General features: G+C 33.7%; 1 protein-coding gene across 5 annotated transcripts in view; it reads left to right on the forward strand.

Moving 5' to 3' along the window:
* Window positions 1-26534, forward strand: part of LOC145276824 (bactericidal permeability-increasing protein-like) — a 230657-nt gene that overhangs the window by 181409 nt on the left and 22714 nt on the right. For 2 of the 5 annotated variants that reach the window (XR_013868035.1, XM_080128173.1), the window contains exons 9-11: window positions 1833-1910; window positions 4663-4830; window positions 12154-12221. Coding sequence is in view for 4 of the 5 variants with exons in the window: in XM_080128173.1 (XP_079984299.1) it covers window positions 1833-1910; window positions 4663-4830; window positions 12154-12221 (314 nt within the window). In the remaining variant the exon portion in view is untranslated. Of the gene's footprint in view, window positions 1-1832; window positions 1911-4662; window positions 4831-12153; window positions 12222-17929; window positions 18175-20051; window positions 20098-26534 lie in introns of those variants that run through there. The other 3 variants (XM_080128175.1, XM_080128172.1, XM_080128171.1) reach the window with 3 other exon arrangements.

The raw sequence follows: 26534 nt of genomic DNA on the forward strand, positions 1-26534 counted from the left end.
TCAATATTTTTACATTTGATAGTATGTACAATTTAACATACAAGCTTCTAGTAAATCGATCCCCTATTTTCAGAACAATTTCACATCCCTGATGTGACGTTCAGCCCCACCCCTGATTACTATTTTTTCTTTTATTTAACTATTTTCACTATGCACTCTCTCTGTCATTATTCTTTCCTCACTCTAATCGTTTGCCCTTAAATGATGATATGTAAAATGTTAAAACAACAAAGTTATTTTAAGATAAGGTTGTCTTTTACTGCATTCAGAAAACATTTTTCCAAGTGAAGAGTGAAAAAAGTAAAACTGTGGAAGCCGTCAGAACACTATTACAAACACTAATATGCAATTAAGGAGGCCCTACTAAAAGCGTTACTAAAACCAAGTCTCTTTCTCTCCTCATCATCAAGGAGAAAAGATTTTTTAAGTAAGGCCCAAAAGAATAAATCGACAGAACCAACATGAGCGCTACTAAACGCACTAAATATAATTACAAATGTGCTTATAGTTATACAGTGTATATACAATTGAATCAGTTTTTTTTTTAAATAAACGACGTGAAGTTATATATATTTGTAAGAAAATCACGTTAACAACGTTAAAACAAAAAATAATGTCTACTTAGTGTATGCTTTGTATATATATTATATAGTGTGGCTTTTAATATCGAGAATAAGAAAGATTGGCCATAAAAAGAGAAGCAGACAGAATTTTTGAAATTGGAAGTTTACAACCGGATACACGGTTTAAACGCCAAAGCAAGCAAGACGATTTGATTTTTCTAATTATATAACTTACTAATTATGTATGTAATATATATATATATATATATATATATATATATATATATATTATGACAGACCCTTTAAGAAATTCGTTTTTTATCGTTGAGCACTTTCAGTTGAATTAAAGTCGGTCAATTTAGCTCTTATGCGTAGATCATCGTATAACGATTAGATCACTGTCTGACTGACGTAAATGAACATTTAAAATTAAGATGTTTAAAATTCAACGTTATTTCAAGCGGTTAATGGTAGCCGAATGGATTAGGTCTCCGCTAATCGAGCCAGAGATGTCTCGTGATTCGAGGTTCGAATCGTTCGACTGGTATTAATCGTGACACCCTGCAAGGATGAAACACTAGTGCCTGTAGGTATTTAATTATTATAGTAGAAAATAATTATATATGTGTGTGTATATATATATATATATATATATATATATATATATGAGAGAGAGGGATATATATATATATATATATATATATATATATTGTATTTATATAAAAATCAGTTTATTTAAAACTAAACCGGGCTTAATTACACTTATTTGTAAGGAAAACACGTAAAAATAACTTCAATCACAAAATATTATTGACCCTTTGTATGCTTATAATTGAAGCAATTGCTTTTAATATCGGACAGGGCGGCTATGCGATATGTAAGCAGACGAATCTTTTGAAACTAGATGTCACAAACAGGATAGCCGCTTTAAACGCCCATATGCATATATATATATATATATATATATATATATATATATATATATATATATATATATATACACACTCCTTGGTGTCAACTGAACTATTAGGGGGCAAGCGTGTTTGCGTGGCAGTCGAACAGCCACGACCACATAAAACAAAATACTTTAGCGACTGGCATTCTGTCGTCACCTTCAACACCTAGGGATGGCATATATATATATATATATATATATATATATATATACATATATATATATATATGTGTGTGTGTGTGTGTGTGTGTGTGTGCAATTATATATATATATATATAGATAGATAAACAAATGTATTAATTTATATTTTTCAGTTTAAAACGGAGAAACAACGAAACATGCTTCAAACTCATTGCCCACAAGGCTTTTGTATTGATACTTTTTACCCAAAAGTAAGTAGACACATTTTCTTAAAGATTTCTACAATTGATTCGAATTAATACTCGCTAATTTCATATAAAAATATAATATTCAATCTTTAATTCATGACGTTGATGTTATCATATTCGCATTCTAACACTGTAACATTTTTCAGAAGGCTGTAATCGGTGAAGGTTCCAATCGTTTGTGGAACTAATAAAGTGCACACAACACAAGGGAATGACGGTAATAGGAAGAGTGAGCTGGAGTCACTGCAGGAAAAAGCTGGAGTGGCTGGATGTCGTATGCTGAGCAATATCAAACTGAAGTTACTGCATGTTAGCCAAAGTTTATTCAGGAATTCTGGCAGTCTTTGAGGCAGAGACCAAGGAGGAAAACAGAAATAGAGAGTGAAGTGTACATCGCGTTCTGATGCCCCTGCTCCCATCGAGAAAATGAGAGTTATCCAAGCTCTAGACCTGCACTTGAGACATGTAATGAAATACGCTAGTCATATGAAGAGGTTTTTTTTTATACAGCCTCTCCGGCAAATTGTGATGCTGCTTAACAATGGTTAACTATATCATACTTCGCATTATATTACTTACTGGTAAAGCGTTCACGTGTTTTTATTAACTCTATTTTTTGTAATATACGTTCGATATAACAGTCCTTTGATTCTGTGTAGTTTATAAAAGACAGCGACCTTTTGTTTTGAAATGTTGTTTAAAAAGGGTCCCTGAAATTTTTAGCACGCGTGGTCATGGCATATTTCCCGGAGTGTCATAGTTTCAGTCTTGTTGCGGACCAGGATATAATAATCCTAATTAACTACAAAAAGAATATAATGAAATGAAAGGAAGGAAGGAAAAAAAACTCAATTGCTGAATATATATAAACATGTCGTTTATTTCCTGTTGGAAATAACTGGTTTAGGTGGAACACGTGTTAGAAGTCGTGGAAGTGTCTTCAGGGCACAAGCTGTGGACTCGAACTTTTCTGGTTGACGAACCAAGGCAAAAGGGAAGAAAGAGGAAGTTGAACGTTTTTGTTGACTTTTATATCAGAGTCAGTGTTCTGACTACGCATGCCTGGATTTCACTTAAAAGGAAGTGACGTCACCAATGTGTGCATGTTCGTGCGAGCGTGCATGTGTGTGTACGTGGATGTGTATATACGTGCGTGTGTGTGCGTATCTGCGTGCGTACATGTGGGTGTGTGTATGTGAGTAAAAAAACATGTTCGAACAGTCTACAGAGAGTGTTTTTGTTTGCTTCGTTCTAATCATAAACAAAGAATCGATAAATCGGGATTGCGACTGACTAATGTCATGATATTATTACATTTACGAACTTACATTAAACAGTCATTTTAGATTACAAACGTGCTGTATTTGTGTTGTGAAATGTTTTCTTATTGTTGTGATATGTGCGTTACTAATATAATATTGAAATAAAATATTTTCTTTACTTTTTATGTCATCAAAATTATATTGATCAATCGACACTATCTGCAGTATGTAGGGCATGTCACACGCTTGGTGTTTCTTTCTTTCGTCTTTCCCAGCTTTGATATTTTTTTCTTTTCTAGTTTTCTCTCAGTCGTCGTCTCAAAATGTTACAATAACAGAAGCGTGTTCTTGAAAGTGAGTAAATATGAAATAAGATAGTCAAGGATTCGAACTTGCGAAGCTAGATTTGGAATTGAGAATTCCAATCATAAGTTAAAATAAATACATAATGTCATTGAAAATAAGGAATGTGGAATCGCAATTGTTTAGCTCACACAAAATAGTTAGATATATGTTTATTGAAAAAGGAATGTAATGATGCAATTTGTTCTGTTATAAAAATGAAAATTAAAATAAAGAATTTAATCGTTAATTGAAATTGTAAACACATTTTATAAAGAAGTTACTCAAAAATAGGTTAATGAACTCGTTGGGTTATGTCAGTGTGGCATCTTTTGCATCGTGCTCGATGAGCACATGTTTAATCATGCGATGACGTGAAGAGTTCTCAATATAGGTAAATTTTTAGATGCAGTCTGGGAGTGAAGAAGAGTGAAGAGCCGAGAAGAGCCGAGAAAGAGAGATCAGTGACAGCTGCTGACACCAAACCTTGGAAGCGAAGGTTAGAGAAGAAAAGGCATGTAAAGAAACTTTGAATTCCTCGAGCGAAATCAGGACAGGTCAGTAAATAAAGGGCGTCATCATGTGTTTTTGTGTTTGCGTCTTCGTGTTGTTATTCAACAGAAAAGGGATTGTCAATTTATGTTATAAGAACCTTCATAAAATCATCATCTAAAAATATGTGCTATAAAAGTATATGTGTCAAAGTATGAATATTATAGAAACACTCCCGTTCACAGAACTGTCAAAAATATAAATGTCAAACTCTCGGTCTATCTATCAAGATATTCATAACTCTCCTCTCGTTGAATTGGTTCCCTTATAGTAACATGTACAGTTTCTATTATATATATACAGAACTCTCTCTCTCTCTCTCTCTCTCTCTCTTTATATATACCCTGTTTATGCCTCCAATAATGTGCTATCACACAACGTTTAGCATGGACACTCCTAAGACTGTCTCTATCACTCTAAGACTATTACTAACAAGAACACTAAACAACGAAATATAGTCACATATTTGGAACGTAAAAAATAACACGGTACGTAACATAAACATTTATTGTCAGAGAAGTTTTAGTTCTTTCTATTATAACAGTCACATTCGTTTCATATTTAAAACCTTGTTGTATTGTTTTATTTTCATTTCGCAGGTCTCGAAGGACTATCCAAATGGAACGGTCGAAATAATTTTTAGCGCGATTAGTGCACCTACTGTTCGATTCACACTAAATCACATTTATTTAGAAGCTGATGTGCTATCAAAATTCAACGTGCTCACATCAGACGGAAAAATCTCGAATGTCCTTTCATCTAATTTGGTATGTTTATTAGTTTGATTTGCATTATTTACTTTTACCTTATTGAATCATTTTGCAGAAAATCAAAGTTATTTTTATTTCTGAGAGCGATGGAAAATCACATTGGAAAAAGGCAAACAGAGAAAAATAACATTTCCCTAAGATTGCCACTGACAAGCTTTTGTTCTTTTTCTACGTAGCGTTTTGTCCACAACCTCCCTATTTGTGTATCTTTCTGTTCCTTTCCCCCGTGAGGGAGGATCTGAGCTGTTAATTAGGGAGGGTCGAACATAATTTCTCTCTTCCAATCATAAATTCACAACTCCCTCTATCAGTTCTATCTGACCTCCTGCCGTCTTTGGTGCCATTTCTCTTTGGAGCCAAAGTCGGCTTCTTACACTCCACGTCGGTCTAAACGTAGTTTTTCGGATTTTACCGCAATATTTTAGTGATCATGGAGACTACAGATACGGGAAGAGAGAAAAAGGAGACAACCCCAGAACAGAGATGATAACTCCCCATAGGACGACTCCCGATATGCGAGAGCAACAGTTAAAAACAGAAGAGGCGAACCGTCCAGATAACAGCAGCAGCAGACCCAAAAGACTGTGCCCGGGGAAATTCTCCCCCCGAGGGCAGCTCCCCTAAAGAAGGAGCTCATTACAAAACTCAGGGGACACACCCACGGGATTCTCCAAACCAAGAGGCAACAGCGCTAAACGACATTATCGGGGACGAAGCTCCTCAAGAGGGCAGCTATTCCTCTAAATGAAAAAAATGACCAAAAAGACCGAGTATACCACCAGGAAATGAATGCTGGCAAGGAGGCAACTGCCTCAACAGACAGAACGAAAGAAGAATGCTCCCCAAGATAGAAGCACCCCGAAAAAGGGTGCAGTATCGAACACATATAGAAAGAGCGTGGGAGAATCAGCGCCCAAATGGAAACCTGTCTCACAAAAAAAACCTCTGAGACAGCGAAACGATAATCCAACTCCATAAAACTCCCCTCGTAAAAGTAATTAGAAGAAACATGCATAGAGTATGACCGTTAAAAAGAGACTCTCCCCGCAAGAATACATATACTTATTTCTCACAAAGTAAAAGGAATATATTGCGGAGAATGTCTCAAGCCAATAAATTTGGATGGGAACAAGGTCCTGTCATTCGTCAGTTCGGACATCAAGGAGAATCGGCTCAAGGTAGTGAAAAAAAAAAGAATGGCAGAGCACTTCTAACAACTGAATATAGCTGTCAAGTACATTTTCTGAGGAGCTTGCAATGTGGTCCCCAACAAAGACGAAGCAGAGATGCAGAGAGCTTAAATGCGCAGGAGCCGAGCTGTTCCCAGAATACAAGGGTAGGAGAACACAGGGACAAATAATTGGCTCCTGCCAACTTACGCACAGAACTGCTGGGACCCTTCATCACTAAGTTTGGAGAGATGGAGCAGATAGACACAGAGCGCTCCAAAAATGGTGTCTACCGTGAAACTATAAATTAGAGATACAGGTGAGAAAATAAAGCTTCCTACGCATACTAGCGGCGATATCCTTCAAGGAAGTACACACAACAGTGGTGGTTTAGAGTAGACGGCTTTACTGCTGGTTCTTTCAGAAACAGGGCCACATAGAAAAGAACTGCCCCCAAAAGCGGTTCCAAGCATCGCTTGCTAGAGTGCCTTTTATTCAGTTCTCGATGCGTCCCAAGCGTGTCAGAAATGGGTTATGCTAATGAGAGATTGGAAGTTAGACCAAGAGATAGATAAGGTAGGCAGCGAAGCTAGAGAGTCAGAGATGTGCAAGTTTAGTCTTGCTGATCTAATGGCTAGAAGCAGACTGGTCGACTGGTTTCGGCTCGAACATCCGAGGCGAGAGATGTGGGTGTGGGCCAATAGCGTTTCCTTCTATTCAAATGCCTATTTGGTCAAGATGTTAGTAAGGAGAGGCGAAGTAGACTTATTATTTTGTTCCAAGTTCACTTAGAAAGCCAGACGGGCGATAACCTAGTAATGGTCCGTCTGAAGTTAGGAAATAAGCCTAAGTTACCTGGGTACTGAAAGTGTAGGGAATTCCTTTCCCAAGGGGCCCCTTTTCACGTAAGAGTCAATCTTTGATCACGGAACCAAAGTGTGCCGCTCTCCTGGCCGCAGGTAATATAAGTGTAACCTCTGATCTCGTCCGAGTCACTATGTTGATCAACAATGAACAGCTGTGAGGTTTTAATGGGTTAGGACACGTTGGTTGCGCTGATCAGTCTTTCAGTCGCGTTTAGTGCTTAGTTTCACTTGTGTTAGGATTGATATGCCGTCGTCTCGCTGGTCGATCGTTCGCTAAGGAAAAAGAACAGTATTCACAATTCATCTTTCGGTTGGAAGACACTCAGTACACAGAGGAAAGAAAAACAAACTCAGATTCTTCTCGTCTCCTGATGAATTTTCAAACAATATATATATATATATATATATATATATATATATATATATATATATATATATATATATATATATACTAGCAGAAGTACCCGTCGTTGACTGGGTTAAAAAACAGCGTACAGAAAATAGACTGTGATTGATGAAAGTATGATAGGTTATGAAAAGAAGGGGGTTGTAAAGAGATAGGTTTTGATACTCAAAAATTTTACCCTAAGAAAATATGATGAAAGTAAAAATAATTTTCCCGAAAATATTTTTTATATCAACTTTGTTTCCATTCGTAGTCAAAAAATGATGTTTCCTTACAAAGAGAAAATGTTATATACATAATAATATAAATATACAAGAAATAAATGTTACCATAGTCAATAAAAGTTACTTTTATGGTAGAAAGGTTCATTGATTTGTATTTTTATGTAGGTTGTAAAAATGTTTTTTTAATTCACGAACCGGTTTTTAAAAAATCGAAATGCCAGCGATTTGAGATGGAGAGCCCCGTATTCAATTTGAAAAAGGGGCACCTGAGCATTCGATGTTAATAATTTAAGAGAGTTCCGTCAACGTAAAGACTATTCATAAACTTATTTTAATGTTTTCCGTTATTCTCTGCTTGAGGAATATTCGATTATGTTTATTTTATATAAAAATTCATTTCAGTAGTTATTGCCTCACATTTCGTTTTAATTTCGGCTCGCTGAAATTATTTCAAGTAAAGAGCATTAAAAACTATTTACCAAACAAAGAAAAACATGAACTGAATTTTTATTGACTATAGTAACATTTATTTCTTGTATATTTATTTTTTCGGGTAGTCGTTTGTTGGCTTTTCTGCTTAACACTCTTACAAAGTAATATCGACGAAATATTGAAAAACAAAGAAACCAAAACAGTTTTGAAAAATAATGAAGCTTTACTTACTTAAAATAATCCGAAACAGCAAAATGGGATATTAAAAAAGAAAACACGTAATTACTTTAGTTTTTTAAAACAAAGAATCGATATAAATATGAATAAGAAGAAAATGGCGCCCTTTTCAAACAGAACAGATTCGTGTCAGTTTTACAGTATTGAACGCTGTAGTATTGCGCCGTCGGATTCAGGGTTGTACTACTGAAACGTAAAGAACACGCAGAAAGGGTTTTAATCAACCGACTTCCTTTTAGTACACTGACAAAAAAGCTTAAACAAATATATAAATAAAAATAAAAAGGTTATGTAAATTTTTAAAAAGACTTCATAAGATAGCTAGCTATGGTATAGCTGGAAAAGTCTTCTCAATTATTAAATCATTTCTTTCTGATAGGTTCATAAGAGTAGTAGTTGAGGGGCAAAAATCAGAAGCTCACAGTATTAATGCCGGTGTCCCTCACGGATCCATCCTGGGCCCAACTCTTTTCCTGATCTACATTAATGATCTTCCAAATCATATCCTTACATCATTTGTAGACATTTATGCTGACGACACTACCATTTATGGTACCACATCTAAGACATTAAACGACCAAGTTCTCTCCAATTCTCTCTCTTCTGATCTTGAGCACGTAGTACAATGGGGAAAGGAGTGGCTGGTTACTTTTAATCCATCTAAAACCAAGCTTCTCTCTTTACATCATCAACATTCTAATCCACATTTGTCATCAATTGAAATGAATGGCTCTCGTCTTCAGGAGGCCTCAAGTTGTGACAAGCTTCTTGGCTTGACCATTACTCCTGGTCTTAAATGGAACACATATATCAAATCTGTTGCGAAGGCCGCTGGAAAAATGGTGGGATCTTTCTATCGATCCAGTAGATATCTCACTGATGATGCTATTCTCTATCTATATAAGAGCCAGGTACGTCCAAGGATGGAATACTGTTGTCACATCTGGGCAGGAGCTGCTAGAAAGGACTTGTCCTGCCTTGATAGAGTTCAAAATAGACTTCGTAGCCTCGTAGGAGATGTCCTTTTCTCCTCCTTGCAACCTCTATCTCACAGAAGAGATGTTGCGGGTTTGTCTCTGATGTATCGTTATTTTCATGGAAAGTGTTCAACTGAGCTTCAATCTATGGTCCCCCCTCGCCAAACTTTCACAAGAAACACTCGTCTAGCTGTAAACACTATCAATAATTTCCCCCAAAGCTTCTTTCTTAGAACTGCACGCCTGTGGAATTGTCTTCCGTTTTCCTGCTTTCCGGCTGACTACAATATGGTTGTGTTCAAGTCTAAAGTAAATAAGTTCTTGATGAGCCGTTCCATATAAGTTATTAAATTTACCAAATTTTCATTACTAATGATTACTATATTGACCAATTTCTACTGTACACTCTTTAACCCTTATCCTTGAGTGGCCTCTTGGCCTTGATAATGTGGTGATGCCTTTGTAAAAAAAACAAAACACGTAATATCGTGAGCAGGATGTTTCCTTCTTTTGACACGATATCAAGTAACGTTCTTATTTTTTTTATTATTTATCTATTTTCGAAAGAGTGCCACGTGCAAGTGGAGAAGGGAAAGAGTTATGAAAAATTCGTGTCGAGAATTGTCTAAAGTTCCGACTTCTTTTTGGTTTTCACTTTAATAAGAACGTGAATTTATGAGGTGAATTTATTCGACACAATATGATTCAGCTCAAAAAATTAATAAAAGCTAATATAAATTAACATTAACGTTAATGTGTTATTGTGGACCCTCACCCATTAAAAAAAAAAACCTTGTAAAACTTTGTTAAACTTTGTGGCATGTTTACATTCTATGGAGTACAGGGGCGAACGAATACCCAATAATTTCATTATACCATATTTCTTCAAACTGAAACATAATTATCAAGTTATGCTTACAGAAATAGATATAAAAAGTCTTTGTTAAAGTTTGTGCCATATTTCCATGGAGTACATGCGCGAACACAGACCCCACAATTTTCGTATACCATCCCTATTAAAATTGAAACATAATTATCAAAGTATTATTATATACATCTATATCAAAAACCCTTGTAAACGTTTGTTTCTTTCACTTTTTATTTCCATACTTTGGGGACCAGGCGCAAACGCAGACCCCAGAATTTTTATGAACAACCGTTCTGCCAGATCAAACATACCCATTCCTGATCCTCGATACATCTTCTATCATTGTATGTAATCAGGTTTTTTAAAATATTCAACCACATTGGAGCCTATTTGTGACCACACACACACACACACACACACACACCCACACACCCACACACACACAGACGTTCAGTTTATATATATATATATATATATATATATATATATATATATATATATAGTTACCGAATATTGACTTCAATAAGTCCACAATTAGTTTTTAGGATTTTCCATTTTCTTTATTAATAATGCGATTTTAGATATACGGGCGTCGTAGAGAGGGGATAAGCGATCACTCTCAACTGAATAACTCTCTGACTAACTGAGTAACTAACCTTTTTTTTGCTCTGCATATGTCTATATAGGGCAGAGCGGGATAATCTGGGGTTTTCCTCCAAAACAATCAACCACGAAAGCGTCATTTATCTATGTTAGCTTTGTCCTGTTTAAGAATTCTCACATAATTGCACCTGGAAATGTTCCGAGCTATTTATCAAACCTTTTGCGTCACACTTGTGATCCCTCAGATGACTGTCCTCGAGGTGTAAACATTCATTCTCAAATATATGGATTTGCACCAGTTTACGGCATATGTTTCCGCTCAACCTTTTAAGTTACAGTGTTGTTGACGGATAACTCAACATCAATATACCACAATATTTTATTACTTTGTGATTTTAACTACACGGGGATTTTTGCTGTCACCCGGGCGTACTATATATAAATATAAAAGCGAAAACGTATCCATGTTTGTTTGTATGTCTGCAAAAACTTTCGAAAGACAGGACAAAAATTCACAAAGTTGGTCTCATATGAAAGCCCCATCATTCGCCCGACAAATATCCAAAAAATCGGCCAAAAACGTCGATTTTTTCACCTTTTTCTACAGGGGAGGGTCAGCAAAAACCGTCCTCTTATGAGGAGATCGGTTCTACGTATGCGTCTAACGACGTCATAACCTGATTTAGTTTAAATATTTGAAGAACTGACACAATTTCATGTACGTCGTCTTAGCTCAGTTGGTTGGGGCATTATCTAAACGTTTTGTGTTCGAATCGTGGTACGAGATGTCGTTTTTTTTCGATTTTTTAAATGTTGATATTGAAGCAGGCTTATTTTAGCAATTTTAACGTAACGTTCGTTTTTCTGTTTTTTTTTTTTAAATTCGCTTATTTGTAGGTTTTCATTAACACTGCCCCATCCCGACCGACCACACACACCCAAAAACACCCGCTTATTTAAGCAATTTTCCATTTGGTTTTTATTTTTCAGATTTTTTAAGCAGTTTTAACGTTCGTTTTTTTAATTTCTTTTTGTTTTTTCGATTTTTACATTAAACATCGGTCGTTTACCTTACGTTAGTTTTTTGTGTTTTTTTTCGATGTTTTTATTACCCCCCCCATACGCCCTCGCCCGGGTATCCTCCAGCTTTATTTTTCAGATAAATTTTAACGTTCGTTTTTCTGTTTTCTTTTCTTTTTTTTAGTTCGCTTATTCTAAGGTTTTTATTAACACTCCCCACCCCGACCAACCACACACACCTACACACACTCGGGAAACACCGGGTACCCCCCGCTAGTATTTAATAAAGAGTTATGTTTGCCCGTTTTTCATAGTGAAATTTAAGTTTTCGCTCCCTCCCCTGGGTAGTCCAACTGCTTTTGGTCGGTCATGTCACAGAATTAAGACACCTCCTTTCTGGAGATAGAAGACTTGCAAAATAAGCTAATTCCAAATTTAATCAATACAGAGAATCATTTACACATGTCTATTTGGTATATATTAAGACTCTTTTCATTTCATTTTCTTTTATTTCAAAGGGACTCAATTCTGAATTAGGAGCGACAATTACGGGTTCAAATATAGTATTTAGTGTGATCACAGCAACGTAAGTATATTAATTTAATTCTTGGCGTAGATTGTATATATATATATATATATATATATATGTATATATATATATATATGTGTGTGTGCGCGTGTGTATATATATATATATGTATATATATATATATATATATATATATATATATATATATATATATATATATGGGCGAATGAACCCTTTTTTGGGGTCAACGGCCAACTAGCACCGTGTGTGTTTGTGTGTATGTGTGTACTGTAAGCCGTAGTGAAGGCAACCTTTCTAGGAGAAGCAAATCTCTGATTTAAAAATAAACATAAAGCGGGAGAGGAGTACCCGCATTAAGCTGGTCTGCAGTTTAACTTGTTGCTGGCTATATTGCTCTTGCTTGTTGCTGGATCTCAACATTTTGTAACCGAGAGAAAGAGATCTAGCTGTCGTACAAAGATAAGAGTCTGTAACATCATCTGTGTATAGATACTCCCTCAGGCATTTGTCTATAAAAATGGTCCTGTGGCGATGGAAGTAATTTTTAGGCTCATTGTTATAAGTATCTGAGGGAATGGCACTCATCTGACAAGACATTACAGTCATATATATATATATATATATATATATATATATATATATATATATATATATATATATGTAATTTAGTAGCAAATTACTAGGAGGAATTCCTAATAACTTTTCTAGCTGAATAATCATCATCGCTGCAAAGAAAAAAATGCATTTAACCATCATAAGTTAAATACTGACGTATATTCTGAGATTTGCAATTATTATCATTATGAAAAGTTTTAATAACATATTTACAAATACACCAATATTAAATAAACAAATGAAATAATAAGAAATATTAGGTCAAATAATATAAAAAAGAAAGAATAAAAACCGATTTTATTTATTTATTAAGATAACGCGTACATAGCTCGTTCTTTAAAACCCAAATTCCTCACCTTACAAACCCTATCCCCTGATACACTCATGAAATGAATGAATAAAAACACGGTAAATAAGTGAATACACAAATAGGAAAATAAATAAACTAACAAATTCGTCCACTCAACACGCCCCCCTCATAGCTGAACAGTCACCCATATGACCGGTTTAAAAATATCAATAAATAAATAAATAAAAGTGTAACAAAGAAAAGCCTTCTTTTGCTGAAAGTTGATTTTCTGTTTTCATTGAGAATTCCGCTTTCGTAAATAAGCATTGTTTCCCGAAGAGGTCTCTCGTTGCTAAATACTAGAAGACCGAAACATCTTAATGAGTGTGTAGCAACAAAATACTGCTTATATAAAGACAAATTGAAACTATATATATATATATATATATATATATATATATATATATATATATATATATATGTGTGGGGGGGTATTGAAAAGGAAAAATCCCAAACTATGCTTACTAAGAAAAAACATAAGCATTGTAGTAGTAGATATGAACATTTTTCTAATAATAAGCAGTAAAATGCTCTTAAAATTACTTATTTTTGCATGTCGGATTTTTGCATGTCGGAGATTTGCTTGTCGGATTCCAATAAGTTTTCAGATATATTTTGCACAAGTATTTAAAATTGTCGTTGACTCTTTAAAATTCAGTATGTTGTTTTTCTTATGAGATGACTGCCTAATTTTTCATAAAAACAAAAATCCAGTAACGTAATTAGAATACACATTATTAAAGCCTAATTATCAAAGCTTGTAGATTTAAAAAAAATCCAATCTGCAAGTGATGACATTTTAAGAGTGGATATGCAATAAAATCCAATTTTAAATTTGAAAAACTGCCACAGAATCATATGGAATGTTGCAGACTTCTTATAGACGATGTTGCATGAATCTGACATTAGTTTGTAAGTGGCATAAGAGTTTCAAGGGAGTCTCTGAGGGGTGATGAGAGGTGTGGGAGGAGTAAGAGAGAGAGAAAACTAGTTTATTTGCCAAATAAAAAATGTTATGCGCGAGGAAAATCGTGTAAGAACAAGAAACTAAAAATGCGGAAGATTTGCGCGAAGTTTGCACCATCCTTGTCATTAACCGAGATTGATATCAAGAAAGTTCTTCACCTTTCCTATAGTTGATATCTTGCTTGCAATGACAGTGGGTTATTCCTTAACCTCAGAGCAAAACTCTAGCATGTGCCCTGGGAAGAGATTACTGAGATGAGGGGGGACTGTAACGAAACTCATGAACATGCTCAAACCAGAGAGCTTCCATGGTACCTTCCGAAAGTTGTCGGAACAGTACAATGAGTGCATTGCAGACAGAGAAAATTTATTCGAAGGCAACTAGAGTGTAATTTATGTACTATCAGTAAATGTGCCTTACGAAAATGTCTAGAAACGTATTGAAGGCTGCTCGTATGAGTACGGTTCTTTATAAAAACAAATCAACAATAGGCTTAATGTGAGCAATCTATTCAGTAATTTATCACATATTTGCTTGTTAATATACTACTACTCTCTTTATCCTAAGTCTTATGTCTCCTAATCAAACCTTGAGAAGAACTCAACGAACGTCTCCTCGTATCATTGTAGAAATGCACCAGAAAATGTATATATAATTTTTCATGTTTGTGCAAAAGACTTTTTATTGAGAATGTTATGAATGAAATAGAAATGAAATGCATGCATCATATATCATTTAAAACTACCGTGTTTGAATATATGGACAATTGTTAAGTTTACTCATTTAGAACTGCTTTGAATCTTCATCGCTCACTCATTTTGCGGACAGATTTCAAACAATTTTTACAGTTCCTAACTCACCTCTTCATCTTTATTTAAAAAGAAAATTCAATTTATGCTTAGTAAAACGAAAGTAATAATACACTTACCGTGTTAAAAATTCCCCAAATCTGTAAGGATTGCCTGCTGGGTACCATAGGAACAAAATCAGTTACCCTATTTAACATCGGGAACGGTAAAGATAATGATGTAATAGGATACAAAACATGATGCCGCTAATAATAAACCACTGCCCTAATGTGCCGCTCAAGTTACAAGAGAAACAAAGAGAGACATTTTTATTTAAAGGCAAAGCCTAGAAAAATCATGAATTACATAGAAAATTTAGCAGTACTAATAAAGACCGATTATATAATGTAGAAATTAATTATTTAACATATTCTTAATGCTGCAATATTTCAAGGTAAACATTTATTGTAATTTGTACTTGAATATTTTGTATTTTTCTTTTTCAGTTTTTACAACTAGTCCTTTTAATTTTCTATGTTTAAATTTTAGCCATATTGCTTTTAATGTTCGCATTGTTTTATGTAATATATATATATATATATATATATATATATATATATATATATATATACAGGGTGGCCGAAAAGTCCCAGGACACTGAAGCCCTGACTTGACCACTCCAGACAACTCATTATGGGGTTTAATTAAATGTCAAGTTTCTGGTATTAGATACGAAACAATTGTTCAGCTAAAGCATGCGATTATTGCAGCTTTTGTTAGCATATGAAGTAATTCCCTAAAAAAATGGTACAAAGAACCTGGAGGAGAATGGAATTGTGCAAGAACAACGAGGGCCAACATACTGATCCCCTAGACCACTAAATTACTCTAGTTGTTTTCTGCTTTGTTTCTAATAAAGTTCTCTTTTCTTGTTGAATATATATGTTTTCTGTGTGTTTCATTAAAAAAATACTGTGTTTTATTAAAAATACATGTATAGTGTCCTGGGACTTTTCGGCCACCCTGTATATATATATATATATATATATATATATATATATATATATATATATATATATATATATATATATATATATATATATATATATATATACATGCCTAAGCTTAATTTGTTTACACAAAGACCATCGCTTCATACGCTAACGGTAATCTGTATGTCATTTCCTAAATGCTCAACCTAAGATAGGGAGTATTATAGTCATCAAAATAAACTACTAATCGGGGTTTTATAGCTCATCAGTGCGGCTCAACAAGCAACTACCTCAAGCTAGGATCTAAACCCGATCGCCCAAATTACAGTCGGAGCTTCTAACCGTTGCGCTATACAGATGATAGTGCCGGGAAAAAAGAAAGTCCGCACTTGTAAATTTTTCAAAAACTGCAAATTTAAGCTAAAATTTACGTAATTGTTTAAACAACCTATACCTCATTGTAGTCGCCTTTTATTCCACTATAATTTAACCTGTTCATATTTGGCTTTTAATTGAAATGTCACGTCAATTTAAAAACATCCATATCACGTAGAATTAAAAAAATAATTTCAAATTGAGGAGGTAAAAAAAAAATATGCAAATAAAAATTCGCTTAAGGCCAGCTTAAATTATCACCCTCAAAAAGTTTAAAATATCAAACAACAGGCGACAAAGCATATTTAATCGTAATTGTTGTTGTTCCAGAATATACAGCGTAACATTTAATCCATATGCCAATACTTTCTCTTAGTGAGCGTCAGAAGCTCATTAATCTCCACCTTTCTCGTTTATTCAATCGGGAAATCGGCCGCAGATTGAAATCTGAAGAGAAAACGATACGAAAGACTGTGCAAAATAACCACAGTGTTCGTGATGACCCTATATCTGGTCGTACTAGTGGTATTTCTTACAGGGAAGACAATGCTATCAAGATCCGCAGCCTAAGAAACCGATTTGAAACAGCTCCCCGAATCGAACAACAGTTAAATCTTGTTAAAAAGTGCTCACTTTCTACCTGACAAGAATAGGTTAAAAGAATTTAATTTGCGAGGATATGTTGCAAGACGCAATCCGATGATTTCTGTAAATAAAAGAAAGCGCGGTTTGAAGTTCGTCAGATGCAATGAAATTCATGACTTGATATTAGTCAAATGTGCTTCTTAGCGACGAGAGCAAGTTCAATACGCTAGCCAGTGATGGTAGGCAAGTACGTCCGTCACAGAAAAGATGAAGTTTTTAATACTAGGTGCTCAGTTTCAGCTCTGCAAGGTGGTGGAGGTTCAGTTTTAGTGAGAGGCATTATTAGTGTCAATGCTCCATGTCCATCATTCGCTTGCAAGGTCGAATTAATGCGACCAAATACATTAATATGTTGAGTGAGCATTATCTACCTTACTTTGGTCGGGATTTTAATGAGCTGACAATGTCAAAAGGTTCCTTGAAGAGCATGATATTCCGTTTTAGGATTGGCTTCCACGATCTCAATACCTCAATTCTATCGAGAAAACCTGACATTACATCAAGAAACAGCTACACAATGATAAAATAGCAAATTTGCAGGAACTTTGGACAAAAATTAAAGAAACGTGGGATGCCTTTTCCCCGAAGTATTGCTGCAGTCTAACTCAAGGAATTCCCAAAAGATTGCAGGCTCTCAAATTGCAGACGGACTATGCTACTAAATATTAACTAGTTCATTGTGTTCCTGTTGTAATTGTGTTGCATTTATGTCGATTTAAATAACAATTTTCCAGTGTGTGGACTTTCTGTTTGCCTACTCAATTTTAAGCATTTTTTTTAAATTGACTATTTCAATAAAAAGCCAAACATGAACAGGTAAATTACAGAAGAATAAAATGCCAATCAAATGAGGTATAGTTTGTTTAAACAATTACATAAAATGTAGCTTTGATGTGCAGTTTTTGAAAAAAATTACAAGTGCGGACTTTTTTCCTCATATATATATATATATATATATATATATATATATATATATATATATATATATATATATATATATATATGCATTTCAGTTCGGCGTTGCCCGGGTGTTTGGATGTATATGTTGAGCAAAACAAAAATAAGTGGTGGGAAGCCAGGCTTGAACCCGTACTGCAAAGACGGAAAAGAACGGGAAAAACGTGACGTCTTTGCTGTTACAATCACTGCGAAACCAGAAGTGACTTATGTTTAAATTAAGACTAGACAATCAAAAAGAGGGGATGACTTCAAAAAAATATCGGCGAAAAAAAACGACTCCCTGTAGAAGAGTGCCCATTTGAAGGTAAATATATTTAGCCAATTTTTCGATATTTGTTGTCTGAAAGGTCGGACTTCAAAACGATACTGATCTGGTAAAATCCATCGTGTCTGTCGAAAGTTTATGGCAGACATGAAAAGATACATACATGCATACATACATACATTTATATATTGGTAACTAAAAAATGTTCGACCCAAACCGAAAACTTTCCCAAATCTTAGTACTCTGTTTATCAAATTTCGAGTCTGTAGACTTAAAAAATGACAGATTTATTGCGTAGGGGAATGTACACAGGCCCACAGACAGACACACAGATACAAAGACACGTTCACTTATATATATATATATATATATTTATATATATATATGTGTGTGTGTGTGTGTGTTGTTCAACATATTTTTTAATGCTCGCATTGTTTTATGTAATGTATATATATATATATATATATATATATATATATATATATATATATATATATATATACCAGAAGTCTCGCCCGGCTTTGCTCGGGCCCTATGTACTGTTCAGAAGTTTATGTGCATATGTATATATAAAAAAGTGGTTTAAGGAAGACGATTTTCCTCCTTTATATATATATATATATAAATATACATATGTGCACACACATACATGCACACATACACACACATATATATACATATATGTGTGATCGTTTATGTATATTCATGTTTATTTAATTAATCAGGCCTAAAAGCAGACAAAAAAAGAAGGAAAATCGGCTTGCCTTAAACCACTAACCTAGTTCTAAAACCGATCCTTTGTTTGATAAGATGCATGCCCATTGGCTGATAAGAAGGGGCGCGGTGGATTCTAGAAAGCTGATTGGCTAACTAAAATCATCAATATATATAAAAACGAGAAACAACCACAGAATTCGCGCATAAGCCTGACGAATCCTATAGTGGATGAAACGCCGAATATTCAGTGTAGCTTAATCGCCATATATATTTTATAAATTACTATATATATATATATATATATATATATATATATATATATATATATATATATATATGCCTGTAAAGCTGTAAATAAAATAAAATAAAACTGTAAATTAACATTTACAAGTTAATTTTTTATTAAACAGAATACTCCACTTCTTTTTCTCATAAGAAGCTCCGACACTTTATTGTGTAATATTGAGGATTTCTTTTTGTTAGGATTAATATATTGATATATAAATGCCATTATTAATGGTAGGTTGAGTTTTTACACTTGCTAGTACGGGGTAAACATTTAATTCCAATTGCCTATTTTGATATATATACATATATATATATATATATATATATATATATATATATATATATATATATATATATATATGGATAGAAGTAAGAAACATTTCCTTATTGTTTCCAGTTTTGATGTGTGATCTTTCGAACAAGTTTTATTGCGATTACTATATAGTCGTTTTGGCTTGAATTGTTACTTTAGTTTGCTAATTTTATATAATGTGATTCCTGAGCTTAATATCAGTTCTGTGCTTACGTTTTCTGAAGGAAATCTAAATGGAAGATTTTATTTTTTCTACGTCGATTTTTGGGTTTAATATGAACGTTTTGTAAGCGATTTTAGATCCGATGACTTGCTTTGAGCATAAGGGATTTTCAAAGGGTCATAATACGTGTTGAAATTAATATATGTAAATATTAAGTTCAAACATATTTATGCATAAATACTAGGCCCCACTCCTGTTTTCAGCACTTTTCTAATAATCTTGCCAGCTAATATTCATGCGAAAGCTCCTTTCTGTTTAGAACCACTTACATTTAACTAGATTGTTATAGTTTCGCTTCCGACATTGAATAAATTTGATTCAGCGAAACTATATTTGTGCATGATTATATACATATTTTTTTTTTTTTAGTTTCAAAGTAAACACATTGTCATGTGTACAACCTGCTGATCTCGATGTAAGTCTGTTTTTTTCAATTATGAAACATGAATTCACACTCACACACACACACACACACACACCCACACACACACACACACACACACATATATATATATATGCAGGGTGATCCCAAAAAACGGGTCCCAACTCTAATTAGGCCCCATTTCTTAGTGTTTCATCTAAATGAAATGAAATTTTGGTCATAACTAGTTTATTATATTCTAAACATCACATCAAAATACTAGGGTATTTGGCCTTTTTTCTCCGTTCTACAGCATATGTTCTAGATGGCCTCCAATTAGCTTTTGTTTTTTTGGGTCACCCTGTATATATATATATATATATATATATATATATATATATATATATATATATATATATACCGCCGTCAAAAAGAAAATCCGCATTTGTGATTTTTTCAAAAACTGCAAATCAAAGCTACATTTTATATAACTGTTGAAACAAACTATACCTCATTTGATTAGCCTTTTAATCTTTCTATAATTTTACTTGTTCATATTTGACTTTTTATTGAAATATTCTAGTGTTCCCGTCAATTTAAAACAATACTTCAATTTGAAGTTATAAAAAGAAACTCCGAACAATAGATAATTGTTATTTAAATGTAACAATTGGGCATTAATGCAACAAAAATACAACAGGAATACAATGAGCTATTAAATATTTAGTAGCATTGCAATTCTGCAATTTGAGAGCCTGTAATCTTTTGGGAATTTCTTGAATAAGACTGCAACAATCCTCTGGGAAAAGGGCATCTCACTTTTATTAAGTTTTGTCCAAAGTTCTTCCAAATTTGCAATGCTATCAGTTATCGAATTCCGACCAATATAGGGTAGAAAATGCTCAGCCAATATATTAAGCCAACTATAGGCCTTGAAGCATTGGTACTAATAATGCTCCACACAAAAAATGAACCTTGACCACCTTGCAGCGTTGAAACTGAGCACCTAGGATTTAATTCTTTGTCTTTACTCCGATGGCCATACTGACTACCATCACTGTTTATCCTATTGAAATTGCTTTCGTCACAAAATAATCACTTTTGACCGATATCAAGAGTCATGATCTTCATTGCATCTGACGATGGTCAGTCGGCGCTTTCTGGTTTTTACAGAAATCATTGGTTTACATCTTGCAACATATCTTCGACAATTAAATTCCTTTTATCGGTTATTGGCAGTAGAAAGAGGGTACTTTTTAACAAGATTGCACTGTTGTTCGATTTGGGGAGCCGTTTCAAATCGTTTTCTTAGGCTGCGGATCTTGATAGCATTGTCGTCTCTTTTAGAAATAACTCTAGTGCGACCAGATTTAGGGCCATCACGAACACTTCCGATGTTTTGGTGCTTTTACACAGTCTTTCGTATCGTTTTCTCTTCACATTTCAATCTGCGACCGATTTATCGATTGGATAAACGAGAAAGCTGGACATTAATGAGCTCCTGACGATCACTAAGAGAAAGTCTTGGCATATGGACACAATGTTACGTTTTATAATCTGGGGCAACAACAATTACGATTAGATATGTTTTGTTGCCTGTTGGTGGATATTTTAAACTGATTTAGGGGCGATAATTTAAGCTAGTTTTAAGCGAATTTGCTGCTGCACACTTTCTTTGTTGCCGCCTTAATTTAAAGTTTTGTTTTTAAGTAGACGGTGATACTAGAGTATTTCAATTATAAGTCAAATATGAACTGGAAAATTATAGAGGAATAAAAGGCGAATCAAATGAGATATAGGTTGTTTAAACAGTTACAATGGATTCAGCTTAATTTTCCAGTTTTTGAAAAAGTTACAAGTGCGGACTTCTTTTGCCGGCACTATATATATATATATATATATATATATATATATATATATATATATATATATATATATATATATATTTATATATATTTATATATATATATATATATATATATATATATATATATATATATATATATATATTACGAGGTATGTTTAGTAACGAAACAGGGAAAACGTGCTCAATACGTTGGGAGAGCTAAATATTTTTTTGTTATTTAAACGTCGAGGATTTTGCTTAAATCGTTACACGTTGAGTCGGTTATTCTGTAAATTTCAACAAATTGTTATGATTTAAGCAAAATCCCCGTGGTTTAAATAAGCAGACACACACACACACACACGCACACACAAATTGGTCCACTTATGAAAACAGACAATTATGATTGTAATTAGAATCCCCGTGAACTATTATTGCTGAATATTTTCAAAGTACTACAAAGCAAACTCGGTATGTATATTATTTAACAAGTAGCGATAATGATATACACGTGTCAATTCTTAGTATTCTATTTCGTGCTTCGCTCGATCGTTTATTTGTGTTTCCATTTTTACATTTAAAACATAACTCATTTCATATTATATAAATCAACTTTATAGAAAGCAGAACAATCTAGAAATGTAACAGCTAGACTCACACTGATACAAGTAAAAGTATAATCGTACAACCGTTGAATTTATATTAATCAATACATGTGTTTATTGAGTTAATACATGTACAATTGTATCTATATGTATAAACACATATATATTTTATACAACTTTCTCCATAAAATATGTTTTTACGTAACTACTTGACTAAAATGGTCAAATGGCATATATGTAATGCTGTATATTTTGGGAAGTCATCCACTCATAAGGCGTGCTTTGACTTTCAAATCTTCTTGGTAGTTTTGCTGTAGATCGAGCTATTTCTCAGACTTTGGAAATTATTTTAGTTGTTATATATTTGTTGTCACTAAATATTATTTCTATTTTATTTTGTCGCTACTTAACCTTGATTATTTATCTTTGCATTTTACACTAATCATTAGTTTTTATTTTATTTAATTGTTATTCATCGTTTTTACTGTCGTTCTGTTAAGTGTGTGTATTACGCAGAAATTGAACATTAATAATCGAACGTGTGTTAGTATCTAATATTATTCATATTTTTATTGATTTAAATATTATTCAACCTCACCTGTTATGTAAAGGATTTATAAAAATAACCAAAGTTAAGTATCAAATAAAAATAAATCTAAAAACAATATCATATGTTGATCCAAACCTAAAAGCAAACAAATTAATTCTCAGTATTTTTGTGGCACAATGGAGAGCGTAACTTTTGAGGAAGCTAACAGATTCTACATTAATGAACCTTGTGCCTTACTTTTCTGTACTTGTGAGGTGCAGATGTGTTAAGTAGGTGCTTTGTGATTTTGAAAACGTTAGAATATATCAATCTGTGATGACTCAGGCTAAGAATGACAGTGTGCTTGTAATATTGAACCAAGTCAAACGATATAAGACCTTACCATTTGAAAGGTAAAACCCGAAAGAATTCATGATTGGATATAAAAACAAAACAAGGTTCAAACGTTATATATGAACGTATCTCTTCCACTTTCTCTCACTCTTTCTCTCTCTCTCTCTCTATTCCTCTCGTTCACTCCCATTTTCTGTCTTTCATTGAAGAAAGTGAGATTTAAATATGATTATTTTGTTTAAAGACATTTGAAGCTTGAATTTGTATTTTTCACTAATCATTATTTTTTTTTAATTTTATTGAATTTTTTTTTCTTGTTGTCATTTTATGAAGTGCGTCTATTCAGCAGGAATTGAAAATTAATAATCGGACGTGTGTTAGTATCTAACATTATTCATAGTTTTATTGATTTAAATATTACCCAGCCTTACCTTTTATCTAAATCATTTATATAAATAATCAGTTAAGTATCAAATAAAAAAAACCATAAAAACAATACCATATACGAATCCAAGTCCCAAAGCAACCTAATTAATTCTCAGTATTTATGTGGCAAAATGGAAAGCGCCTCTTTTGGGGGAGCTACGGGATTCTACATTAATGCTCCTTGTCTATACTTCTGAGTTGTAGATGTATTAAGCAAGTGTTTGTGCTTTTTGAAAATGTTAGAATATATCAATCTGGGATGACTCGGGCCGAGAATGACATTCTTTTAAATATTGAATCAAGTTAAAACAATATAAGACCTTAGAATTTGAAACGCTTAACCCGAAAGATTCATGATTGGATATAAAACCGTTATATATGCATGTCTCTCTTTCACTTTCTCTCACTTTGTTCTCTCTCTGTTCCCCTTAGAATATATCAATCTGGGATTATTCGAGCCAAGAATTACAGTGTGTTTGTTATATTGAACCAAGTCAAAACGATATAAGACCTTATAATTTAAAATGTTCAACCGGAAAGAATTCATGATTGGATATGAAAGCAAAATAATGTTCTCTTTCTCTCTCACACACACACACACTCTCTCTCTCTAGTCCTCTCTTTCACTGCCTTTTTCTCTCGTTCATTGAAGAAAGAGAGAGTTAAATATGATTCTTTTGTTTTAAAAGATTTGAAGCTTGTATTTACACGCACCAGGCATATGGCAGTTTTGTGCGCACGTAGTGGGTCGACTGATTATGCTCTCTAACTGCTAAATGTAAAATAAATTATATATATTTTATAGAAAAGGCTTTTGTTCGCTGTTTTTGTACAAACGTTAGATTTCAGCCTGCGGTCCCTGCCATTAGTGTCGACGATGATGATGGAAAGCTGCATGAAACGACACAATGAAGACACAAGGAGCGACCCGTAAGAATGTATTATATGCAGAAAGTTATGGAAAATATATATTTATGTATGTATATAGATATGATTGTACAAATACACACATGTATTGATTCAATAAAGTAAAACTGCATGGCCAGTTACACCATTATATCTTTAATTGCTTCAGTTGTAATCTGTCCGTAACATCTCTGCAATATTCTGCCTCATTTAAACCTAGGTTTAGTTTATACACACATTAATCAATGCTTCAAGAAAACTACTTTACTCCTTTATTCCATAGTATTTGAATCATACGAGTTTAGAACGGTTAAGTTTTCATCATCTACAAAAGTCTGTAATAATGCAAAGCAACAAAGAATAACGGGCTCAGTGGTTTTGTTTTCCTGCTTAAAACGGACGGAGGTTTTATGAACGCCCAAATTGTAAACAGTTATGTATGAAAAATACACGACAAATATCAAGTATTTGTATGTGTAACAATTCACACTATCTTAAGTTTCTTCGAATACGTTCAGAAAACATTTTTTTATTCAAACAAGGCATCCTGTTAGGCTCCAATTTGTAAGATATTTCTACACTTTTTGATTTGAAATTTATTGTCCCTTAGACATAACGAGACTATTATGTGTCTAGCCTAATGGGGGGGATGATAAACTGAACAGCGATATATCTGTCCACAATGTCTTTACACTTCTGCAGGTTAGTACAGTCAGGAAACCATCAAATAGGGAAGGAATTTCAAAGTCTAGCAGTTTCATGACAGAAACTATCAGAGTGGAACGCTTTACAGCATCTACGGACCTCAATTGTGGAGCAGTGGAATTTTGTGACTTGTCGAGTTAATCGGGAGAATGCACGTTGAGGGGAACATACGCGCTATGAGTTTATCAAAGCACATTCAATCAAAATACTTTGAAAAAAGAGTACAATCATTCTACATTGTGGCGATTGGACTAAACTGTGAGTTTAGCAATAGTGCAGGGTCTATTAAGTTTGAAAATCATTTGTAGACCCTGTCTAAGCGTGGGAGATAGACTATCCCAGATCTGACAACAACACTCTATACATGGGCGAACTCAGGTCTTATAAACACACATATAAGGATACTCTCTACGCACGTTAGTAAAATTCTCTTGCCAAACTGACAAACTAAATCACGCATACACAAGGTTACGGCTACTGGTGTGTTTATCATTTTTCTCGCGCTATCAACCTTGACTTTGACTTGACATTTAAGGATGTAGTTAAATAATTACATCTTCCATTTAGTTGGTTGGTAAAAAAGTGTCATTGATGTAAAGATTAATTTTATTTTACTTATGAGTCAGCATTTACTAAGTACAAACACAACTTAAGGATCACGATTCATTATTGTCAGTTATAGGAAAATTAATACAATGAATGAAGTGAAAATTCCGAACTTAATGCAAAGAATTACATTATTAAATAGAACTGCCTGAGAAGTTGTTCTCGACATTTGACTTAAAGACAACCATGCTTTAATCACCAGCGAGCTAATCCCGTAATATTGTGGATAATAAATGAGGTTTTTGAAACAAATGTAAAAATCTCTATTAATAGAAATTCTATTTGATATACGGTAAAAAGAAGAAAAATGTGTTATTTGCGGTTGCTGTCGCTGCTCGCGTTAGTGTTATGAAGGTCTCTTCGTCCGGAGTTTGGAGGTTACGCTAAACTACTATCAAGAAATAAAGACAAAGTACAGTAAAAATTGCAACCTAGTTCCTTTGAAAAAGAGGATCATGGATGAGAATTGATATACCCCATTTTGGCTGCATATATATTGCGTCATCTACCAATG

The sequence above is a fragment of the Euprymna scolopes genome, chromosome 5, assembly GCF_053919585.1.
Source record: "Euprymna scolopes isolate OS-2025 chromosome 5, ASM5391958v1, whole genome shotgun sequence".
Taxonomy (NCBI): domain Eukaryota; kingdom Metazoa; phylum Mollusca; class Cephalopoda; order Sepiida; family Sepiolidae; genus Euprymna; species Euprymna scolopes.